Here is a 20,581-nt window from a genome sequence, read left to right on the forward strand (position 1 = left end):
TAATTGGCATATAAAAATTGTTCATATTGGGACCAGCAGTTAGCGTAATGGCTATGTCGCTGGACTCCCATGTAGTTGACCGCGGTTCACGTCCTGGACCCAGTGGCTTAAACTCACTCTGGGTGTGTGTGTGTGCGTGCCCAAGATCCCGAGAGGAGAATGGAGGAGAAGGGATTGCGGCGTGGCCATCCCCCCCTAGGGGGTGGTTTCTCGCTTTCTGTCTCTCCGTCTCTCTCTGTCTTTTTGGTGAGTGCACGCGCCTGATAGCGAAAACCTCTCAAAAAAAAATTGTTCATATTTTTGGGGTATGTTTTTTCAATACATGAATACAATATGTAATGATCATATCAGGGTAAATAACTTATCCATCACCTCAAACATTTATCATTACTTTGTATTGGGGATAAAATTTTCTCTTCTAGATATTTTGAAATATGCAATAAAATGTCGCTAACTATAGTTACCTTACTATACCGTAAACACTAGAACGTGTTCCAGTTATAGAACTGTAATTTTGTATTCATTAACCAGCACCTCCCTAGTTCCTCTGCACTCCTGCCAGTGTCTTCTGTGAGGTCAGCTCGTTCAGTTCCTGCTTGGGAGTGAGAACAAGTGATTTTTCTCTTTCTACACTCGGCTTATTTCGCTTAATGTTCTCTAGACTCACGTCTTCTGGGGGATTCATGAATATTAATGTCTGCAAAGCCTCACAGAAGCTGTGTAAGGTTTTCAGATGAAAAAACTGAATGTCAGAGGTTTTAAATTTGTTTTACATCAGACCCAGTAGGTGGCAAAGCCAAAGTTTGAAACCCAGACTTATCAATAGTTTCTCTGCAATTTTCCCGGGCTTTTCAGACTTCTATATTGTATGTTGCTTTGTAAACTTCCCTATTATGGATGCCCATGGATGCCCTCTCGTGTTTTCTGTCGACACTTATCTTAAAGAACTTGGAGTTACCGTTTTCCGTCAGCCCCATTCTTTATCAGAAGCAGTGACAAGCCATCCAATAGCAGCCAGGCGGAAACAGTTCTGCAGAATTCGGAAGTTGGCATGTTTCCTCTCTTTCCACATTACTCTGAAAACTGAAAAGGCTGTGTAATATTAGAGAATTACTTCTTGAACCTTGAGATTTTTGTCACTATCACTATCAGACTGGCATTTTTTCTCTCCTCACTTAACGACGAAGCCATGTTGACTGAAGTGTCATCCCTGTATTTAATGTTCTTTAGCACTTAACATTTCTAATGTATGTAGTTTTTACCTTCCTTGTGACTTCTTTTTGGCACAGGCTTTGGTTGGAGAGAAGGCTTGTTACCAATCCATCAGCAGTTACGGTGGCCAGATCTTTTATTTGGGGACAAAAGTAAGCTCTTTCCAAACCTTTGTGCCTTAGCATTTGTGTCTTGGGACCTTGGGGCCCGAAGGAGGCTGTCGGCGAAGAGGGCGGGGTATCGCACAGCGAATATTAACCAGCAGGGCTGCAGAGCCTCTAGTGGTTAGTCGTGACCTCCGCTGTCAGACACGTTTTTACCTTTGTTTAGCGCTAACAGGAAGCTTGCTTTCTCCATCCAGGGGTACACGCTTTCGGAACCTTCCCTCATATTTATATTTTTGTGACCAGGAAGAATGACCTAATCGTGTATATTTGTCATGTAATTAAGATGACCTTTAGTTCAATTTAGGGTAGATTAAAATGAATCGAGACATTTTGCTTAGAATAAAACCATCAAAATAAGAACTTTTCAGGGACCAGCAGTTAGCGTAATGGTTATGTCGCTGGACTCCCATGTAGTCAACTGCGGTTCACGTCCTGGACCCGGTGGCTTAAAACTCATGCCGGGCGCGAGTGTGTGCGTGCCCAAGATCCCAAGAGGAGAACAGAGGAGAAGGGATTGCGGCATGGCCATCCCCCCTGGGGGGGTGATTTCTCGCTTTCTGTCTCTCTGTCTCTGTCTGGCGAGCGCATGCGCCCTATAGTAAAAAAAAAAAAAAAAAACCTTCAAAAAAATAAAAATTAAAAAAAAGAATAAGAACTTTTCATATATCAAATTCTTCCTGTATTTTTATTTTAAACTTAATGTGGAGAAACATTTACTCATTATTAAAATTCAACCAAAACACTCCCAGGGGATGTAAGCTTGGGCTTTCCTTGTTCTTGACCATGGAATTAACTACTTAGAACTCTAATAGAGCTATTGATCTTTAAGTGTTCATGTGATTTACTCTTTAATGTGGGTCCTTGAAGACCCACTAGCAAACTCCAAGGTGTATTTCTAATCATAGTACGAAATGTTTTTACTTAAAGAGACACAGAGTGAGATGTGGGACTGGGACAAATGTGTTTCCCAAAAAAGTCTGTTAAAAATGATCATTTTAATTTCGTGCTCTGTATTTTCCAGTCTGTTTATGTGATGATGTTGAGGAGTTGGAGAGAGGTGAGTTCAAAGTAACTTTATATGTTCGAGCTACTGAATTGATAGCATTTTAGTATTTCTGTTTTGACTTTGCAGAAGAAAATAATTTGGTTTTGTGCTTCTTAATTTCAGAAGTGTATATCAAAGCCATTGTAATTGTTAGATACTTGATTAGCTAAACGTGACTAAATAAATCAGAATTAGTTTTGGCTACATAGATCAGATCATTCAGGGCCGTAGTGGCTTGAGCGGGATTTCTCTTTCATGTCAAAGTGATGTGTAGGAAGGCAGTCTGTAGCTAGTGTGGACTCTCCAGCAGCTATTATGGATGCCCATGGCATTGGGTATGCTGTCCCTTCCCACCCTCTTTGTGTTTGAATTGTAATCTCAAGGTCATTTTCTAGTTACAGTCCAGTACGGTTACTAGAGTTGTAGCTGTTAGGCGCATGTCCCAGAGAGGAGGAGAGACAAAGTCAAGGTCGGTCTCTACCTTTTAAGGTGGTGTTCCAGAAATATTAGACAACATTCCATGTGTTTATCGTTGGCCAGAGCCTAGTCACAGTGCCCCAAGCAGCTGTAAGGGTGTTTTAGAAATGGCCTTAAGCTGGCGTATCGCTGTCTCAAATAAACTTGGGGTTTGTTCCTGCAGAGGATGGAGTGAATGGGTATTGTGATAAGTGACTAGCTGTATCTGCTACAGTGGCCTCCCAGATGTTCCTGTCCTTTCACATTTAGTCCCCGTGGCTGTCTGCACTAGTCTGTAGAGTCGATGTACTGGCCAATGGTTTAAGACACTTTTCTTGGAAATAAGACAGTCACATAGTTACTGAAATAATTTTACCGAGTAAATTTTAGCAACTTCTAGAAAGATATTTGATAAAATAGGAAGGAATTCTGACTGATACTTGGTCAGACTGAAGGATCTGTCTTCTCTCATTTATTTGTTTTAGAGGGTGGATCATCTTCTCAAACAAGATTGTCTTACAGAAGCTTTGGCTCTTGCGTGGTCTTTCCATGAAGGCAAAGCAAAAGCAGTGGTGGGTAAGTTAACAGAACACCTCTGGGGTAGGCATCGTTTCTCCGGAGCAGAGGGAATGAGTAATACTAATCACTCACAGAACACTCTCAGCAAGTGTTCGAGTATTCTGTATAAAGTGTTACTGGGACTTACAGGCTTTCCATAGAGAAGGCTAATGGTAAATGTAGGATATTGGAATTAAAGTACCACTTTTAAATTCTTTCATAAAAGAAAATTTACTATTAGAACAAAAGGGAAGCGCTTTGATATGTTATCTGTGTGAGGTGTTCCTGTAGTGGTGCATTATCCAGCATTTTCACACCTTGGGGTGGTTTTATTTGTCTTTAGCACAGAACGTGAATAGCAGACAAGAACACATTTCACCCCGAAGATGTGCACTAACTTCTGTTCTGTGTTGGATTTTTCTTTGCAGGACTATCAGGGGATGCCAGTAAGAGAAAGGCGGTTGTTGCAGACCGAGTGAGTATTTTGATAGGGTCTCTGGTAGGGCACAGTACTAGTGTGGACTTGGGATTTGCTCCTGTCTTTGGGCATAACTAGGTACATGGCTATAGTCAAGGAGAGAGTGTTTAAAAACGTAAGTGGAATCATAATGCATTGGCATCATCGTTAATGTTCTTTAAAGTCCTTCTTATCACCAAGTTCTTTCTTCCTTTGCTCACTCTCAGATGAAGAAGATGAAGTATAAAAATAGCTAAAAGACATAGAAAAGGGGAGAAAACCTGAGGCTCTGTATTATCTCTGAACCTAATTATAGCCTGTAAAAAAGTTGACATTTGGAGACCAGCAGGTGATGTGGTGGTTAAGGTGCGGAACTCCCACGTGGCCAACCATGGTTCGAGTTCCAGACCTGGCATCTTGAAAATCACACCAGGTGCATGTGCATGTGTGTGGGCCCAAAACCCCAGGAGGAGAATGGAGAAGGGATTGTGGTGGGAAATCACCTGAGGCGTGACTTCTCAGTTTCTCTCTCACTCTTTCTGTCAATAAAGCCACCATAATTTAAAATTATATTTAAAAAATAATAGTTTGATTCTGACAAGCACACACGCCCTATGGCAAAAACCTAAAATAAATAAGTAAGTTGGCATTTGTTAGTTTTTGTGAACTCACTAGGAACATGAGAAATACTACACATGCAAGTGTTTGTTTCCTGGAGGTAGTAGAGAGAGATAGTATTTTAATATTATTATTATTATTAATTAGCATTACTGCAATTGATTCTAATACTTAACATTATCCTTGAGTTCCTAGCCTAGACTTGGCTGAATTAATTCACTATAGAATTGCCCTCTCTTTTTATTGTGTAAATGCATTGATAGAAACTGTATTTCAAATGAGTATAAACATTTAGAAACCATCAGTAGAAACTGGCGAATTCATAGACTCATGGATGATTTGTTTATGCTTTTTAGGGAAATAGTTATAGCAGAAGATTATTAGTTTAACTTGAATTTTTTCTTTCTTTTCTTTTCTTTGAGAGTTTTCTTTTTGTTGTAGGGTGCGTGCTCTCGCCAGGGAGACACAGAGAGACAGAAAGTGAGAAATCACCCTCTGGGGGGGGATGTCCATGCCACTATCCCTTCTCCTCTATCCTCCTCTTGGGATCTTGGGCACACATGCACACGCGCCTGGTGTGAGTTTTAGCCACCAGGTCCAGAATTTGAACCACAGTCGATTACATGGGAGTCCAGTGACATAGCCATTACGCTAACTGCTGGTCCCTTCAATTTTTTATTTGTTAAGGAGTAAATACTACTGAGGTCTAAAACACGGAGTATTTCTTAGGAAAGCTTAGCAAATTTGTAGTAGCCCTCAGGGTGAAAGAAATGAGATAAAGGTTAAGAAAACTGGGGGAAATAAAGCCACCATAATTTAAAATTATATTTAAAAAATAATAGTCTGATTCTGTATTAATACATTAAATATTTCAAAACTTTAGAGATGTATTTTAATTTCTATGCAAGGCTATTTTCCTTCCAGATGGTGGAAATCCTATTCCATTATGCAGACCGAGCCCTGAAAAAGTGTCCAGACCAGGGGAAAATCCAAGTGATGGAGCAGCATTTTCAGGTACGCCTTCGGGTGCCCGCAGGTACATACAGCAACTGACCTCGTGAAAGCTTTTGTCTGGTTTTTTTTTTTTTCATTATTTATATAGCTGGAATAGATTAGTAAATAGTAAGTAGCTTTGTGGCTAGATAAACAGCCCTTCCCAAAGAATATTCTTTGGTAGCTTAGTGGTAATTATATCTTAGGGCTCGTTCAGACCAAGTTAGCATGACTGATTTGAATGAAGATCTAGTGAATGGCTTATCAAATTTAGACAACACCAAGAATCAGGGTTCAAAATGATCTTGACAGGAAAGTGCAGTTGGGCTTGTCCTGTGACCTAGTTCAATCCCACATGGCTGACTGCGGTTCGAGTCTCAGCCTAAGCTTTGACCCTGGGTCCCAGAGCTTGAAAAGTACACTGGGCACATGTGCCTACACACTCCAAGTCTAAACAGGATGGAGAAGTGGAGGAGAAGGGATTGCGACTCGATTGTTGCCCCATTGGAGCGTGTTTTCTTCTTCTGTCTCTCTCTCTGTTTCTCTCTCTCTCTCGTGCACACACTCTCTGGCTAATAAACAAAAGCAAAATTAAACAAGAAAACAGAAAAAGAAAAGTTCAAAGTCATTACAAGATGTAATTTAACAAGGACAAAGATACCAAGACTTGAATTAAATTCAAATAATTAAATCTTGTGAGCACTGGATTGGGACGATCCAGCTGAACAGGATTTTTATTGGCCACAAGGCTGAGATGAGCCCATAGTGTCTTAAGCCAGTACAAAGGGAAGTCATGGAACCTCAGGGTTATCTCTTGGAAATAAGACTTCTAAGGCATTTTATAGACTCTTTACAGACTAAGTCACATCCCCTTCCTGGGATGGCAGAAGGTTATATAAACAGCAGTTAAAAAACAAAAACAAAAGCTAGGTTATTTATTCTGAGAAGAAAGTAAGTGAAGGCATGCCTGCTCATGGATAATCAGGGCTGCCCCCTGAGACTGGCTGTGTTGCAGCAGTTGGGAGGCTAACCTGAGTGAGCAAGTGAAACTTAGAAGGTGCATTTCCATTTAAAATGACCAGCTAATAACAGATCAGCTCTTGGACCCTAAGTCCAAGGGTCCATGAGCTTGCCTTTTCTTCTGGTATCGAATGTAATCGAACGAAGGGAGGGTGACCCACTGACCCGGAGTGGCTTTAACAGACTTTCCTTGCTGGGTGGGACAGTCCGAGGTTCTGCATCAGTCTCCAGAAACTGGCATTGGAAACAGATCACTCTATTCCAGCTGGTTGAAATTCCTGTCAAGACTGGCTTGCACCTGAGTATGTCCCGAGAATCCGTATCTTACCAGCAGGTGGCAGTCCTGTTTGCTGCCTCAATCTTGATTTCTACCTTTGGCAAGGAACCTCACCTTTTCCTTGCAGTGGGAGTATGTAGCATTATTATGAATTTCTGCGTCCAAAGACTGATCAATATTTTGTCCTGTCACAATTATAGAAAATAATGTGAATCTTATGTTTGATTGGCTGTGTCTTTTTATGTATTTAAGAAAAGCTTTGCACCTGTAACTGTAATTTACTTGTATAAACTGGTAGGATAAACAGGCGTGAAAGTAGTCTGTCTTATACATCTTGTGACTTGCCTTTTCTTCTGGCTTTGCCTCACCTGGCCATGTGTCACCCATCCTAAAACCAAGTCAAACACCAGGCTCCTTCTGCCTCGCACCACCCCAGTATTACCCTGTGCTTCTGGTTTGCACCACCTTTACAGAGCCAAACATCTTGAAAGAGTGGTCTCCAATTTCTTATTTCCCTTTCATTCTTTAACCTATTCCATGCCTGTAAATTCTTTTTTTAAAAGAGATTTTTGCTATGGGGCATATGTGCTTGCGAGAGAGACAGAAAGTGAGAAATCATACACACACACACACACACACACACACACCCCTGGGGAATGGCCACACTGCAGTCCCTTCTCTTCCATTCTCCTCTTGGGATTATAAACTGGTAGGATAAACAGGCGTGAAAGTAGTCTGTCTTATACATCTTGTGACTTGCCTTTTCTTCTGGCTTTGCCTCACCTGGCCATGTGTCACCCATCCTAAAACCAAGTCAAACACCAGGCTCCTTCTGCCTCGCACCACCCCAGTATTACCCTGTGCTTCTGGTTTGCACCACCTTTACAGAGCCAAACATCTTGAAAGAGTGGTCTCCAATTTCTTATTTCCCTTTCATTCTTTAACCTATTCCATGCCTGTAAATTCTTTTTTTAAAAGAGATTTTTGCTATGGGGCATATGTGCTTGCGAGAGAGACAGAAAGTGAGAAAGCATACACACACACACACACACACACACACACCCCTGGGGAATGGCCACACTGCAGTCCCTTCTCTTCCATTCTCCTCTTGGGATTTTGGACACCCACACACATGCGCCTGGCATGAGTTTTAAGCCACTAGATCCAGTACTCAAACCATGGTCAACTACATGGGAGTCCAGCCATCTGGTGGTCACGCATGTCGGTAAATTCCGTGGACTCTTTCACTCATCATCTTATTGGTCCTCGCCAGCATTTAACTCATAAAGGACATCTTGAAGCAGTTTGTCCTTTTGGCTTCTTTGGTATCATACATTTCCAATGTTTTTCCTATCTCTGGCTTCTTACTGGCTATTTAAGCGTATTCTTCCTTCTCCTCTACTTAAACAATAAATGTTACTCTTATCTTCCATTTTTGTGTTGTTCCTCAGGGTTATCATTTGCTTCAAAATCATTTGAAGATATTTGTTAAATGCTTTTTCTTAAGTCATTCCCTAACATACTAAGTCAGATTCTCTGAGATTGGTGCCTTGTACTTACAGTAAGCCCCAGAAATGCCTCTTAAGCTCATGAAAATTGAAGGATCATTGCGGAGTCCTGGTGGCTTGAAAATTCGCGTGCATGTCCATTGTCCCAAGAGGAGAATGGAGAAGAAGGGATTTGGCCACCACTCACCCCCCCCCCCCCAGGGGTTGATTTCTTACTTTCCCTCTCTCTCTGCCTCTCACCAGTGAACACCTGTGCCCTATGGCCAAAAAAAAAAAAAAAAAAAAAAAAAAGTTATACAAAAAAAGAGTCATTGCTTTGCATTCTCTCTCCAGGTGACTGAGGCAGATGACCCACTAGTCGTCGTCTCCAGCTTACACTGGCTGAGTTCTGAGACCCGCAGAGTGCAGTCAGCCAGCCATTCGCATCTCTGCTTGGATGTGGTAGAGGGACCTCAGGCTCACCAGCCTTTCCTTCTCAGAGCCTTTTCTGGTCATCCCTTCTTTAGTGACAGGACCCACCCACCTAAAGCAAGCCGAGCAAGTCTTGCATTTTTGCTCACTCCTGTCTCTTCTGCCTCCTGCCTACTCCTCTGATCCCTTTATTCCATGCCATCGATTCTGCTGCTGCTCTGGGAGCCTCCTCCCTCTCGGTACGTTATGGCAGCCTCTTCCTGATCCTTCGTGCATATTCCTTAGTGCACTCCATTCCATTCCATTTTCCACACAGCACCCAGAGAGAAAAGTGCATCCGGTCTGCATGTGATGCTTCTCTGATTTTGAAATATTTTAAAGCCTTCTTATTGTTTCTAAACACTAGAGTTTTAATAGTTTCTAAGGCCCTGCATGATATATCCTTGCCTAACTGTCCCTAATTCTCAGAATTTACCATACTAGAGTTCATTTCAGTTTCTCGATGCCCCTGTTTTCTCTTAGCTCAGAGCCTTTGCTGTCAGTCTTGCTGAATAAAAAATTCTTTTCTATTCTTTTCTAACTCTGTTAGCTCCTGTTTATTTTCAGGTCTTACCTTAATTGACCTCCGGATTAACTTAGATCCATTTTTTTGTAAAATACTATGCACTAAAATTATCCATTCAGTGTCAGTCTTCTGCCTCAAGACTGGATATGTCTAAGATGTATGTAAGTTCAGGGACATCTTGGGGCCAGCAGGTGGTGTGGTGGTTAAGGTGCTCCCACATGGCCAACTACAGTTCGGGTCCTAGACCTGGCAGCTTGCTTTCTCACTTTCTCTCTTTCTCTTTCAGTCTCTCTGGTGAGAGTGCATGCCCTAAAGCAAATTTTAAAAAAATGTTAATAAATAAAAGTTTTAAAAATTCAGGGACATCTGGTTTAGTGTTCTTGATAAATATTTGTTAAGGTCATTTCTAAAAATATATGAATTTATATTGTATACAGGGTTTGCCTTGAGAGTTATGTTGTAAGTCTAAGTCAAGATTTTTACTGAGGGACCGATGTAGAACTATGTATTTACAACTCGGCGACCGCAGTCCTGGCAACATTATCACATGTTGTGGATGACTGCTATCTCCTTTACTCCTGATAACACACCTGATAGTTGTTATTCTCATTTTGTAGATGAGTATTAGACACAGAAAGAGGTTGAGTAACTTGCTTAGCATTATTAAACTGGTTAATAGAGTGACCACAGACACCGGGCTGCCTGGCTCAGGAGCTTGACCTTCTACTATACTGGGTTTCATCCACAGTTCATGTTCGATAATCTCAGACCAATGCGTTATCATGTAGCTCACTTTGAAATAGAGAGGACTGGGAACCAGCAGTTAGCATAATGGCTATGTCGCTGGACTCCCACGTAGTCAACCGCGGTTCATGTCCCGGACCTGGTGGCTTAAAACTCACGCCGGGCGTGTGTCCGTGTGTGTCCAAGATCCCGAGAGGAGAATGGAGGAGAAGGGATTGCGGCGTGACCATCCCCCCTGGGGGGTGATTTCTCGCTTTCTGTCTCTATGTCTCTGTCTGTCTGGCGAGCGCACACACCCTATAGCGAAAACCTCTCCAAAAAAAAAAAAAGAAATAGAGAGGACTAAGTGATGGATGAGGTTTTGGAAGATAATTAAATGATATAAATAGAAAATACATATGAATTAACCATAGTTGGATGATTTGAATTGTTAACTGTTCTCAAACTCAGAACTGGTCAGTTGAACATGGAAGCAGTATTTTGGGATTTTCATGAGAGCACATCAAAAGTTTGTGAAAAAATAGAATTGAAGTATGTATTTATTTTGATACAAAAGTTTTGAAATTAATCCATGCCTATGTTTTATAATATGCATTTCCAGAAACTTTTTAGACATTTATGTCTGTTTGTTCATTTATTTATGGAACAAGGTAGAAGTGTAAGTATATGAGACATCTTAATATGAATCAAGCTAAAAAGATTTGAGGGCCAGGTGGTGACTTACTGGAGATGCAGAAGGGTCCTGAGTTAAGAGCCGCAGTCTCCCTGAGCGTGCCAGGCACCGTGGTCCGGGCTGGCTGGGACTGGACTGGGGGGTCATAGTGTAGGAACCCTCCTGGGATCATGTGTTCTTGTTCTCGCTCTCAGAAGAAATAAGTAAATAAATTGTAAAAAGATATAAAATATGTTATTGTGAAAGGTGTCAGTGAAGTTTTACATTTTTGCATGCAGAGGTCACGCCAAAGAGCAGACAGTGACTAGTAGCTGAACACAGGGTGAGGCAGTAGATGCTTTCCTGGCTGGTCACCTGCTTCCCTGAGACGATCCGAGGAGAGAAGAGTGTTGATGTCCAGCACACCACCCTCCCCGAGGCTTGATTGAAGTGCTAGTTCCAAGAAACTAGGTCTTTCCTGGAGATTATTTAGTCATCAAACCTGAAGAAACATGTACATGCGCATACACATACAGAGAGACACCTATAAAGTTGCCCAGATTGTTCGTATACTAATACTGGGAATACCCTTTGCCTAGCCCAGGTAGCCTGTGAATCTGTGTGTGGGTATATTTATTTACTTCTATGTTTGTAGGTATACGTACATGTATAATTTACATATTTATATTAATACTTATATTAATATTTTGTATTATTTATATTTAATATTAAATATATGTGTTTATTGTAGGTTTTATGTTAAAATTTTGAATCATTTTCAAACAATGATGTTTCTATTATGTGATCGGCCTTTAGAATATGACTTAAGAGAATTAATACTGCTGCTCCAAAAAGCAAAGGAATTCTACATCTGTTATCCCTTTTTTTTTTTTTAAATCATCTCAATGAAATAGGGAGAGCCAGAGATTACATCTTTACTTGGCAGATGGTAAGATAGTCACAATGCAGTAAAATGATCCATTCAGTCAAACAATTGACAGGCTTAAATTTAGATTCTGCGTCTGCAAGCTTCATTTTTAATTTGCATGTCAGTGGCCTTCTTTAATAAACCCTAAATAAACACATATATCTAACCAGAGAAAAATCTTCTCTGTCCAGTTGAGTGGTTGCACATTAAATAACAGAGAAATATTTGCTTTCTTTTTCCTTTTTGACTGAGGGGAATAAAATCCAGCCATTCCTTGTGCCAGCAAGCTTTTGGAGATTGGCTGGAATATCCTTAAAGCGGCATTGTTCATGGGGTCTTTGTAGAAAGCCCTTGATCTCTCGGTACCCATAGAGAGACACATGAGGCCAGCTCTGGCCGCATCAGCTGAGGGCTTTGCTTCAAGAGAAAGATCTGTCCTCTCCCACTCTCCTTTCTTTCAGGGTTCTTGTGAGAGCAGCCTTTCAAATGGGTTTGGAGGGAGCCCCTCTGAGCGTGGGCTCAGCTGCTCTGAGTGGTCCTGTGCTACCGGTAGTCCAGGGAGTGCCGCTGTCTAGCTCTGAGTGCAGTTTCTGTGGGAAGTTGAGTTCGTGTGTAGTCCTTGCCGATGGGAGGTGAAGATACCAGGGATTAATCATGGGACCATTTATTTGTCTTTCCATAATTGGGTTCTGGAAAGGAAGAATCGAAGTATAGAAAAAGATTTGACTGTAGCTAGTATTTGACTATATTATTTTGCTGATGGTTTTAAATGTTCCAAATTGATGAAGACCTGGTTTCTTTAAGAAGCTGATTAAAAGTATTAATTTGGATATTTTAGCCTTTATTGAGATAGAACAGTCAGGAACAGGCATGAGGATTGTGTGTATCCTCTTTTTAAAAAAAAAATTAAGTTAAATTTTAAAAAATATATTAATTATTTATTTTGCATTCATTCACTGGACAGCATACAAAATGCAATTTCCCATCCAGAATACATTGTATAGTGGCTTAGTCATACATGTTATCATCACAAATAATTTTCCATTTCTTGTTTAATATGTGTGTGTGTGTATGTATATTTCTCACCCTCTGCCATATCCCACCCTCCTTCCACTCTATCTCTGGTATCTGCAGCTGCTTTCCATTATTTTTTATTTTTCTCCCACATTTTATTGGTTAACAAAATATCTTAATTGATCTAACTACTTTCAATAGCAAGTTCAGCCGATATATTAATATCTGTGAACAAATGTTTGACTTCAGGCATGAAAGTGAGTAGAATGAATGTACTAAAAATACCACTTAGCTGAGGCTATATAACTTACTGTGGTCATTAAACAGGCATTTTTTAATATGTTTTTTAATTTCAAGAAAGGCAGTTTTAGTTTTAATCAAAATTCAAAAATATTAAGAGAACTTTGCTTAAGACTTAAAGCCAGGAAGCAGGTTAGGATTCTGTTCAAATAGTAGTTACCTGGATCTGTCGACAATTTAAGAGAAGGAAAAAAGTCCTTATCTATGGATTACAAAGCATAGGTAAAGATCAGTACTGTTGTAGTCAAAAGCCATAAAATTCTCGTTCATCAGCTCAGTCTCATGCACTTCATCTAGCTTCTGTTGTGGGCCAAGCTTTCCATCTAATTTTTGGAAGATAATATTTAACTCTGGACTTGTCCCTACCATTAAGCTGACCCTTTTCTTAGATGTTTTTTTTAACTATTATTTCTGTGTGTCTGACTTTAGTTTTCCTGATTTAACACTCTCTTCAGAACTTCTTGGAGAATTGGTCTAGTGTCAGTTAATTCTTTCAGATTTTGTTTATCTGAGAATGTTCTTGTCTTCTCTTCCCATATGAAGGATAATCTTGCCAGATATAGTATTCTTGGTTGAGACTGTTTTTCACTCAACGCTTTGAATATATTTTCCCATTCTTTCCTCACTCACATTGTTTCCGATGAGAGGTTTGCTGTTAGCCTGATGGGATATCCTTTGTAGGTAACTTGTCGTTACAAGTATTTGAGTATATCTCTGAGTGATTTAGGATTTTTCCTTTATTCGTGATAGAGTGTATGCGTGCACAGATGAGAGTGAGAGGTGAGCACCTCCACAGGGTGTGTTCATACCATGGTGCCTCTCCTCCAGTCCCCAGCCTGCTGTATCTGGGGCACTCGCCAGTGTGCCCAGTGTATTTCAGACCAGCCAGGGTCTCAGCGTGGGACCAGTCCCTTCTGAGCAGCACATTACTACTGCGCTATAGAGCCAGCATTATAAAGCTCTTTCAGTGGTTTTCCTTAATAGCATGTATACCTCACTCATCGCAGTCTGATGGTGTTTTCATTTCCCACTGAAGTTGTGTAGATCTTACCTCCTTTTCCTCTACATTCATTCAGGGCCACATCGCACAGCTTTATGATTCTTGCTTCAACCATCAAACAAGTTAGAAAACCTGACAAAGAATGTCTATTGTCTTTACCCATAATTTTGCTTATCATGTTCTTTCTTCTTGACCTTCCAAGGTCTCTTCTTTTACTGTTTCCTTTGTTTAGAGGACTTTGATTAGCCATTCTTTTAGGGTACTTTTTCTTGTAGCAAAGCCTCTTCATCTGAGAATGCCTTCATTTCTCCTTCATTTCTTAAGGATATTTTTGTGTATTTAGGATTCTGGTTGATAAGTGTTTTCTTTCAGCACTTGAAAAATACCATGCCACTTCCTCTGGCTTCCATGATTTCTGATGAGAAATTAAGTCATTCATATCATTTTCCCCTATAGCGCAAGTGTCATTTCTCTTTACGCCACTCAAGATTTCTTTCTTTTTTTGAGGGGGGGAGATTTTCGCTATAGGGCGTGTGCGCTTGCCAGACAGACAGAGACATAGAGACAGAAAGTGAGAAATCACCCCCCAGGGGGGATGGTCACGCCGCAATCCCTTCTCCTCCATTCTCCTCTCGGGATCTTGGGCACGCACGCACACGCGCCCTGCGTGAGTTTTAAGCCACCGGGTCCGGGACACGAACTGCGGTCGACTACGTGGGAGTCCAGCGACATAGCCATTATGCTAACTGCTGGTTCCCAAGATTTCTTGATGTTTAGTTTTTAGAAATTTGAAAATGGTGTTTTAGTGTGGATTTCTTTAGGCTTATCCTATTTGGCTAAATCTGTGTGTTTATGTTTTTTCCATATTTGGAAGGGGTGGTGCAGCAGGTGGTGTAGTGATTAAGGGCACTGGACTCCCACGTGGCTGACTGCGGTTCAAATCCTGGCGACTTGCTTTCTCACATTCCCTCTCTCTAGCTCTCTTACTCTGTCCCTTTCCAGTGGCTGTTCCTGAACTGAATTTTATTTCCATCTTTTCACTGTTTTATAGATCGTATTGGTCTTCCTCAGGTTTTAGTCCATTGATAGCTGCTTTTTATCTCTGTCGTCCTGTATAATTTTATTCTTTGAGAGTTCAGGAATTTGTAACTCTAGTCCAGACATTTCAGATTGCTGTATCCAGTTTCTTATTCAGCATCTAAGTAACAGTGTTCCTCAGATCTACTGGTCTGAACTGTACTTAGTTTCTTACCTTTTTAAAAATTTTATTTATTATGGGACCAGCAGTTAGCATAATGGCTATGTCGCTGGACTCCCAGGTAGTCGACCGCGGTTCGAGTCCTGAACCCAGTGGCTTAAACTCACGCCTGGCGTGTGTGCGTGCGTGCTCAAGATCCTGAGAGGAGAATGGAGGAGAAGGGATTGTGGCGTGGCCATCCCCCCTCGGGGGGGTGATTTCTCGCTTTGTGTCTCTTTGTCTCTCTCTGTCTTCCTGGCAAGTGCATGCGCCCTATTGCAAAAACCTCTCACACCCCCCAAAACAATATATAAATTTATTTATCATTGTTGTTATTATTTTTTAATTTGCTACAGGGCATGTGCACTCACAGAGAGGGACAGAGAGGAGGTTGGGGGGAGTGAGAATGCAAGCCACCAGGTCAGGGACTCGAATTATAGTCTAGCACCTGGAAGTCCAGTGCCTCGACCACTATGCCACCTGCTGGCCCAAGTTTCTTCCTTCTAACATCTCTTCCTGTATTCCTTTATCTCATTTTGTGACATCTTCATTCAACCATCATTCAAATTAGTGCCCTAAGAGCCATAGACTCCACTGCCTCCTAACCCATGGTCAGTATGTCACCAGACTGTAGTTTACTTATAAATACTCCTCAATTCTGTCCACTTCCCTTTATACCTGATATTACTACCCTAGTTTAGTCTCCTGTTTTTTTCTCTGACCACTGTAAGAGCCTTCTACCTTCCGTTTGGGTTTTTCACATCCTCCCACCATGCAGTCGCTGCAGTCTATCCATAACACATAGTACTAGGCCGAGGACTTAATTCCCTATTTTATGCCTTAGGTAGCACTTTCAATACACTTTAAAAAACAGTTTCTGCCTGACAATTACATTATTTGCTGTTAGGGGGTTACTTCTTTTATAGTCCTATTGACATTCATTCATACTGCCTTATTTCGTGAGATGCATTAAAATTTTTATTTTGAGTACATTTGCAATAGGACTTTATCAGTAGGACTTTTTTTTAAAGTTTATTTCTTCTGTGGAGGGGGCACCCCAACAGAATCTCTGCATTGTGATTCGCCCCCAGTCTCATCTAGCTGGGATCTTGGGCACATGTATGTCTGGCATGCTCACACGGGCTCTGGGATGTGAATCCAGGACCTTCCTCCTGTGTGTCCAGTTGCGTTACCAGGTTGCCACCCCCTGCCCAGTAACACGTACTTGCCTGTGTTCAGAACTGTCTATGGAGAATTTTTGAATTTGCTTCTTTCAAGTGCCCTGGGAACATCCTTCTTCAGGATTGTGTTTTATGTTAAGACCTTGGCTTGATTGTTTCCACTAAGGAGATAGTGTAATTCAAATCGCACATTTAGAAAGTACAGATTTACTGACACAGAGCAGACAGCCTGAGACAAACAACCTTCCTTGTTCTTCCTCTGGCCATAGGCAGATTTTCCCCCCTTCATGGAGGGTGCGGTGTTTCACAAATGCTAGTTTTTGAGAGGTCCTCTGGTTACGTTCCCTTTTTTTTTCTGGCAATAAAACTCAAACTCTTCTGTGACCACAAAACCTGTAAGATGCTGTCACTGACCACTTGGGGCTTAGCCCCTGACTGCTAGTCCTCTTCTCACCTTCAGACCCTGGCTGTGGTCCTCCCTCTCTTGGAAGGTAGCTGTGTATGCTGAAGGGTGTATATGAAAGTTGCCCAGGTGTTTCTGGAGCCCCCACCTCACCTCACCCCAGATTATCTAGCTGCCTGTATTCTCACTCAGGGTCGAGCTTCCGGCAGCCATGCTCTTCAGATCTATGGTTTTATTTCCTGTTTTTGAAGCATCTAAATAGATGATAAATCTGGCCATGAGGAATACTGATGACTAAAGAAACAGGTCAGGGATAAACCCTGTAATCCTTTCAGGATGGTGGGACTTTTTTCAGATATCTTTCTCTTAAATAATAAGCACTCCTTAGTTTTGACTTTTTTTGTCAGACAGGTGTTAGCATGTATTATTTTCTTTCTCATATAAGCACCTTCTCTCTTCTGATAGGATTCTTTTACTTTTTTTTGCATTTAGAACTGAGGCCTTCTAGAATTTTTTAAAGGGAACCATTTTCCTGAAGGCAGCAGAAAATGAAAGAAATACGATGCTTAGTTACTTGACAAGTTCCAGTTATAATTAGCTGCTATTTTCCCCTTCAAACTGTTTCCTTTGAAAAAGGCCAAAATTATTGGTTGCCATTTACTTGAAAGGATTCCATACATGATTAATTTAAAGTACTCAAAATATTATGAGCTTGAGATTTTAAATAAACCTTAAAACACCTGATTTCAGAGCCAGCAGGTAGATTAGTGGTTAAGGCTCTGGACTCCCACATGGCCAACTGGACCCAATGGCTTAAAACTTACACTAGTCACATGTGTGTATGTGCCAAAATCCTGAGAGGAGAATGGAGGAGAAGGGATTGCAATGCAGCATCTCCTCTTGGGGTTGATTTCTTGCTTTCTGTCTCTCTGGTGAGCGCACACATCCTATAGCAAATAATCTCTAAAACAAATAAAACAAAACAAAAAATGCCTGGTTTGGGGACTGCAGGTGTGGTGGTTAAGGCAGCGGGATTCCCACCTGTCTGACTGCAGTCCGAGTCATGGATTCAGCTTGAATATCAGGCTGGGTGTATGAACATGCATGACCAAAATCCCAGGAGGAACATTGAGAAGGGATTGAGGTGTGGCCATCTCTCTGGAGGGTGATTGCTCACTCCCCCCTTCTATTTCTTGCCTCTCTGACAAACACATGTGCCCTATGGCAAAATAATAATAATAATAATAATAATAATAATAATAAAATAAAAAAGAAACCTGGTGGAGGAATGTGTCAAAATAATGGACAACTTTCATCACTTGAACCCCCAAGAAGACCAGTTTAGCCTACTACCAATTTAAAGTATTTTCTTTTTTGAATTTGTAAGTTTTCTTTGCAAAAATAAATATATTTTTTCACCTACTATTTGTTTTAATGTTATTATAAGCCTTTTATGATTTTGTGATATATGTGTAATTTTTTTTTAGAGAAAATTTTGTCATATGGCATGTGTACTCACCGGAAAGAGAGAGAGAGACAGAAAGTGAGACATCAGCTCCTGGTGGGGGGATAGCCATGCCACAATCCCTTCTCCTCTATTGTTATCTCAGGATTTTGGGCACACATGTACACATGCCTGGTGTCAGTTTTAAGTGTCAGGGACTTGAACCATGGTCAACTATGTGGGAGTCCAGCAACATAACCATTATGCCATCTTCTGGTCCCATATATAATACTTAAATGACAAAATTTACTTAAATTTTCCTCCATGTTGTATATTGAATTTTATTCAAATTCTTCTTTTCCCCTCCTTTTATCCCCTTCTTTTCTTTCTGTCATAAAACTGTGGTGAACACCTTAAGGCATTATATTTTTTACAAAATATATTTAGGATAAATTTTCAGAAATTACCAGGTCAGAGTAGTTTCATGTTTTTAAGACTTATAACACAGTGCCAGATTGCTTACTGAAAGCATGGTTGAAAGTTACGTATTTCAAACAACTAGCAGCATATTTTTTTATAGAATTATTTATTTAATTTTGTTTATTCATTTATTTTGTTTAATTTGGCCAGAGAGAGAAAGTGAGAAAGCAAGCCACTAGGTCTGGGACTCGAACCGTGGTCGGGCATGTGGGAGCATCCAGCGCTTTAACCACCATGCCACTTGCTGGCTCCATCCAATAGCATCTTAATCAGACTTGTCTTGTGGGCCCCTGGCCAGGAGCGTGGGGCTGATACTTTCTGTATGGTTTCTCTACAGGATATGGTGCCTGTCATAGTGGATTACTGCCTTCTGCTGCAGCGAAAGTGAGTACTCACTGGATGCGTTCCCTGTCAGAGTCGATTGTTTTGAACTTAGCATCTTGTTTATGTATGATTCATTACTATTAGGTCATTGGGAAAGTTGTAAGATATTTTTCTGTACAAAAATGTGTCATGACTTCCCTGGCTTCCTGATATAAATTCTGTGAATTAGAATGGATAGCTTTTTTAGAAAAATTAATTTACATAAATTTAATTCCTTAACAGTTGTTAGCCCATTCACCTAAAAAAGTGAACTTCTCTGTAACAGATACTGCAGGTGGGGCATCTCTGTATTTGTGTAGCAGAAAGGCGGAAGCAAAGCACAGAACCAGCTACAGAGCGATGCTACTTAGGGATCTTAAAAGTATGAGTCATCTTACATGTACGTTTTTTGTTTGCACGTGTAGTCTTCTATGAGCCATCACTTAAACCTGGTGTCTTATACCTCCCAAAATAGGCTAGATTCACTGTGCTTGCCCAGTATTGGCTTTTAGGGCCTTTCGGTTTAGAAGTCAGTGTACGTAAACTCTTGAGTAGGCTTTGTTAGTTTAAATAGTAAATACATAAATTAGGAATCTGTGCTAAATCTAATATTGTTCTACGCCATTCATATCTATTAACGTAATTGTTAGTCACTTATCTCATTTTTGTAACAGTGGGGAAGGTGTTACTATTCTCATTTTATTTAGGAAGGTCCAAGGGCAGGAAGTGATTCACTTGTCAAAACTCACCTTCACAGTTTTCGAGGGTAAAGAAGTTCAGCCTTCGTACTCTTGGTCCTTTACTGCGTACCACTTTCTAAGTGTAGAGAACAAATGTGGGGATTTAATGCACATACTCCTAAAACCCTGTATGAAATGACTTCATTCATGAATAGGTTGTGTGTGTTCTGGTAGCCTGACTCATAAAAGGTTGGATTTTTGTTGTTGTTCGTTACTTTTTTAAAAAATGTTATCAGTGGGTGGGTATGCTTGCCAAAGGAAGAAGGAGAGGAAGGGAAAAGGAGAAAGCATTCTTCAAGGTGCATGGTCACACCACAGTCTCTTCTCCTCCATCTCTCGCTCCTTTCAGGATTTCGGCCATGCACGCACACTTACCCAGTGTGTATTTTTAAGCTGATGGGTCCGGCACCCAATCCACGGGGTTGGCCATGGGGGATCCAGCTGCCTTAACAACCAGGTCATGGGCTGACCCTGTTGAATTGTATTCTGAAAGTATCAGTGAAGGTTATCAAGAGGGGAGTTATTTTCTGTGTGAGACCTTTAATTCAGTTGCGGATAGCTATAGCTTCTGCCTACCTGAGCTCCTATTTATTCCAGCATTTTAGCTGTAGTGTTATATAATTATCTGGTGAAACATACTGTGGTTATGATGGGAATTCTGTTGAGAACATTACTTTATGAGGGCCTAATGGAGAAATCTCTAGGTCTTAGGGATAGAAATGCCTCTGTGTCTTCTGAACAGCTAGTTTACTTTCAGCTGATGGAGAGTGACTTGTGTAGCAAATCATTCTTCCCCATAGAGCTAACT

At 40.9% G+C, this 20,581-nt stretch overlaps 1 protein-coding gene across 9 annotated transcripts in view; it reads left to right on the top strand.

The window, feature by feature from the left end:
* Positions 1 to 20,581, top strand: part of VPS8 (VPS8 subunit of CORVET complex) — a 255,683-nt gene that overhangs the window by 61,476 nt on the left and 173,626 nt on the right. For all 9 annotated transcript variants that reach the window (XM_014592535.2, XM_014592539.2, XM_014592532.2 and 6 more), the window contains 6 exons: positions 1,290 to 1,364; positions 2,401 to 2,436; positions 3,366 to 3,456; positions 3,867 to 3,913; positions 5,438 to 5,527; positions 19,008 to 19,054. In XM_014592535.2, coding sequence (XP_014448021.1) covers positions 1,290 to 1,364; positions 2,401 to 2,436; positions 3,366 to 3,456; positions 3,867 to 3,913; positions 5,438 to 5,527; positions 19,008 to 19,054 — 386 coding nt within the window. The remainder of the gene's footprint in view (positions 1 to 1,289; positions 1,365 to 2,400; positions 2,437 to 3,365; positions 3,457 to 3,866; positions 3,914 to 5,437; positions 5,528 to 19,007; positions 19,055 to 20,581) is intronic.

This window comes from Tupaia chinensis, unplaced genomic scaffold (genome assembly GCF_000334495.1).
Source record: "Tupaia chinensis unplaced genomic scaffold, TupChi_1.0 Scaffold000708_1, whole genome shotgun sequence".
Classification (NCBI taxonomy): domain Eukaryota; kingdom Metazoa; phylum Chordata; class Mammalia; order Scandentia; family Tupaiidae; genus Tupaia; species Tupaia belangeri.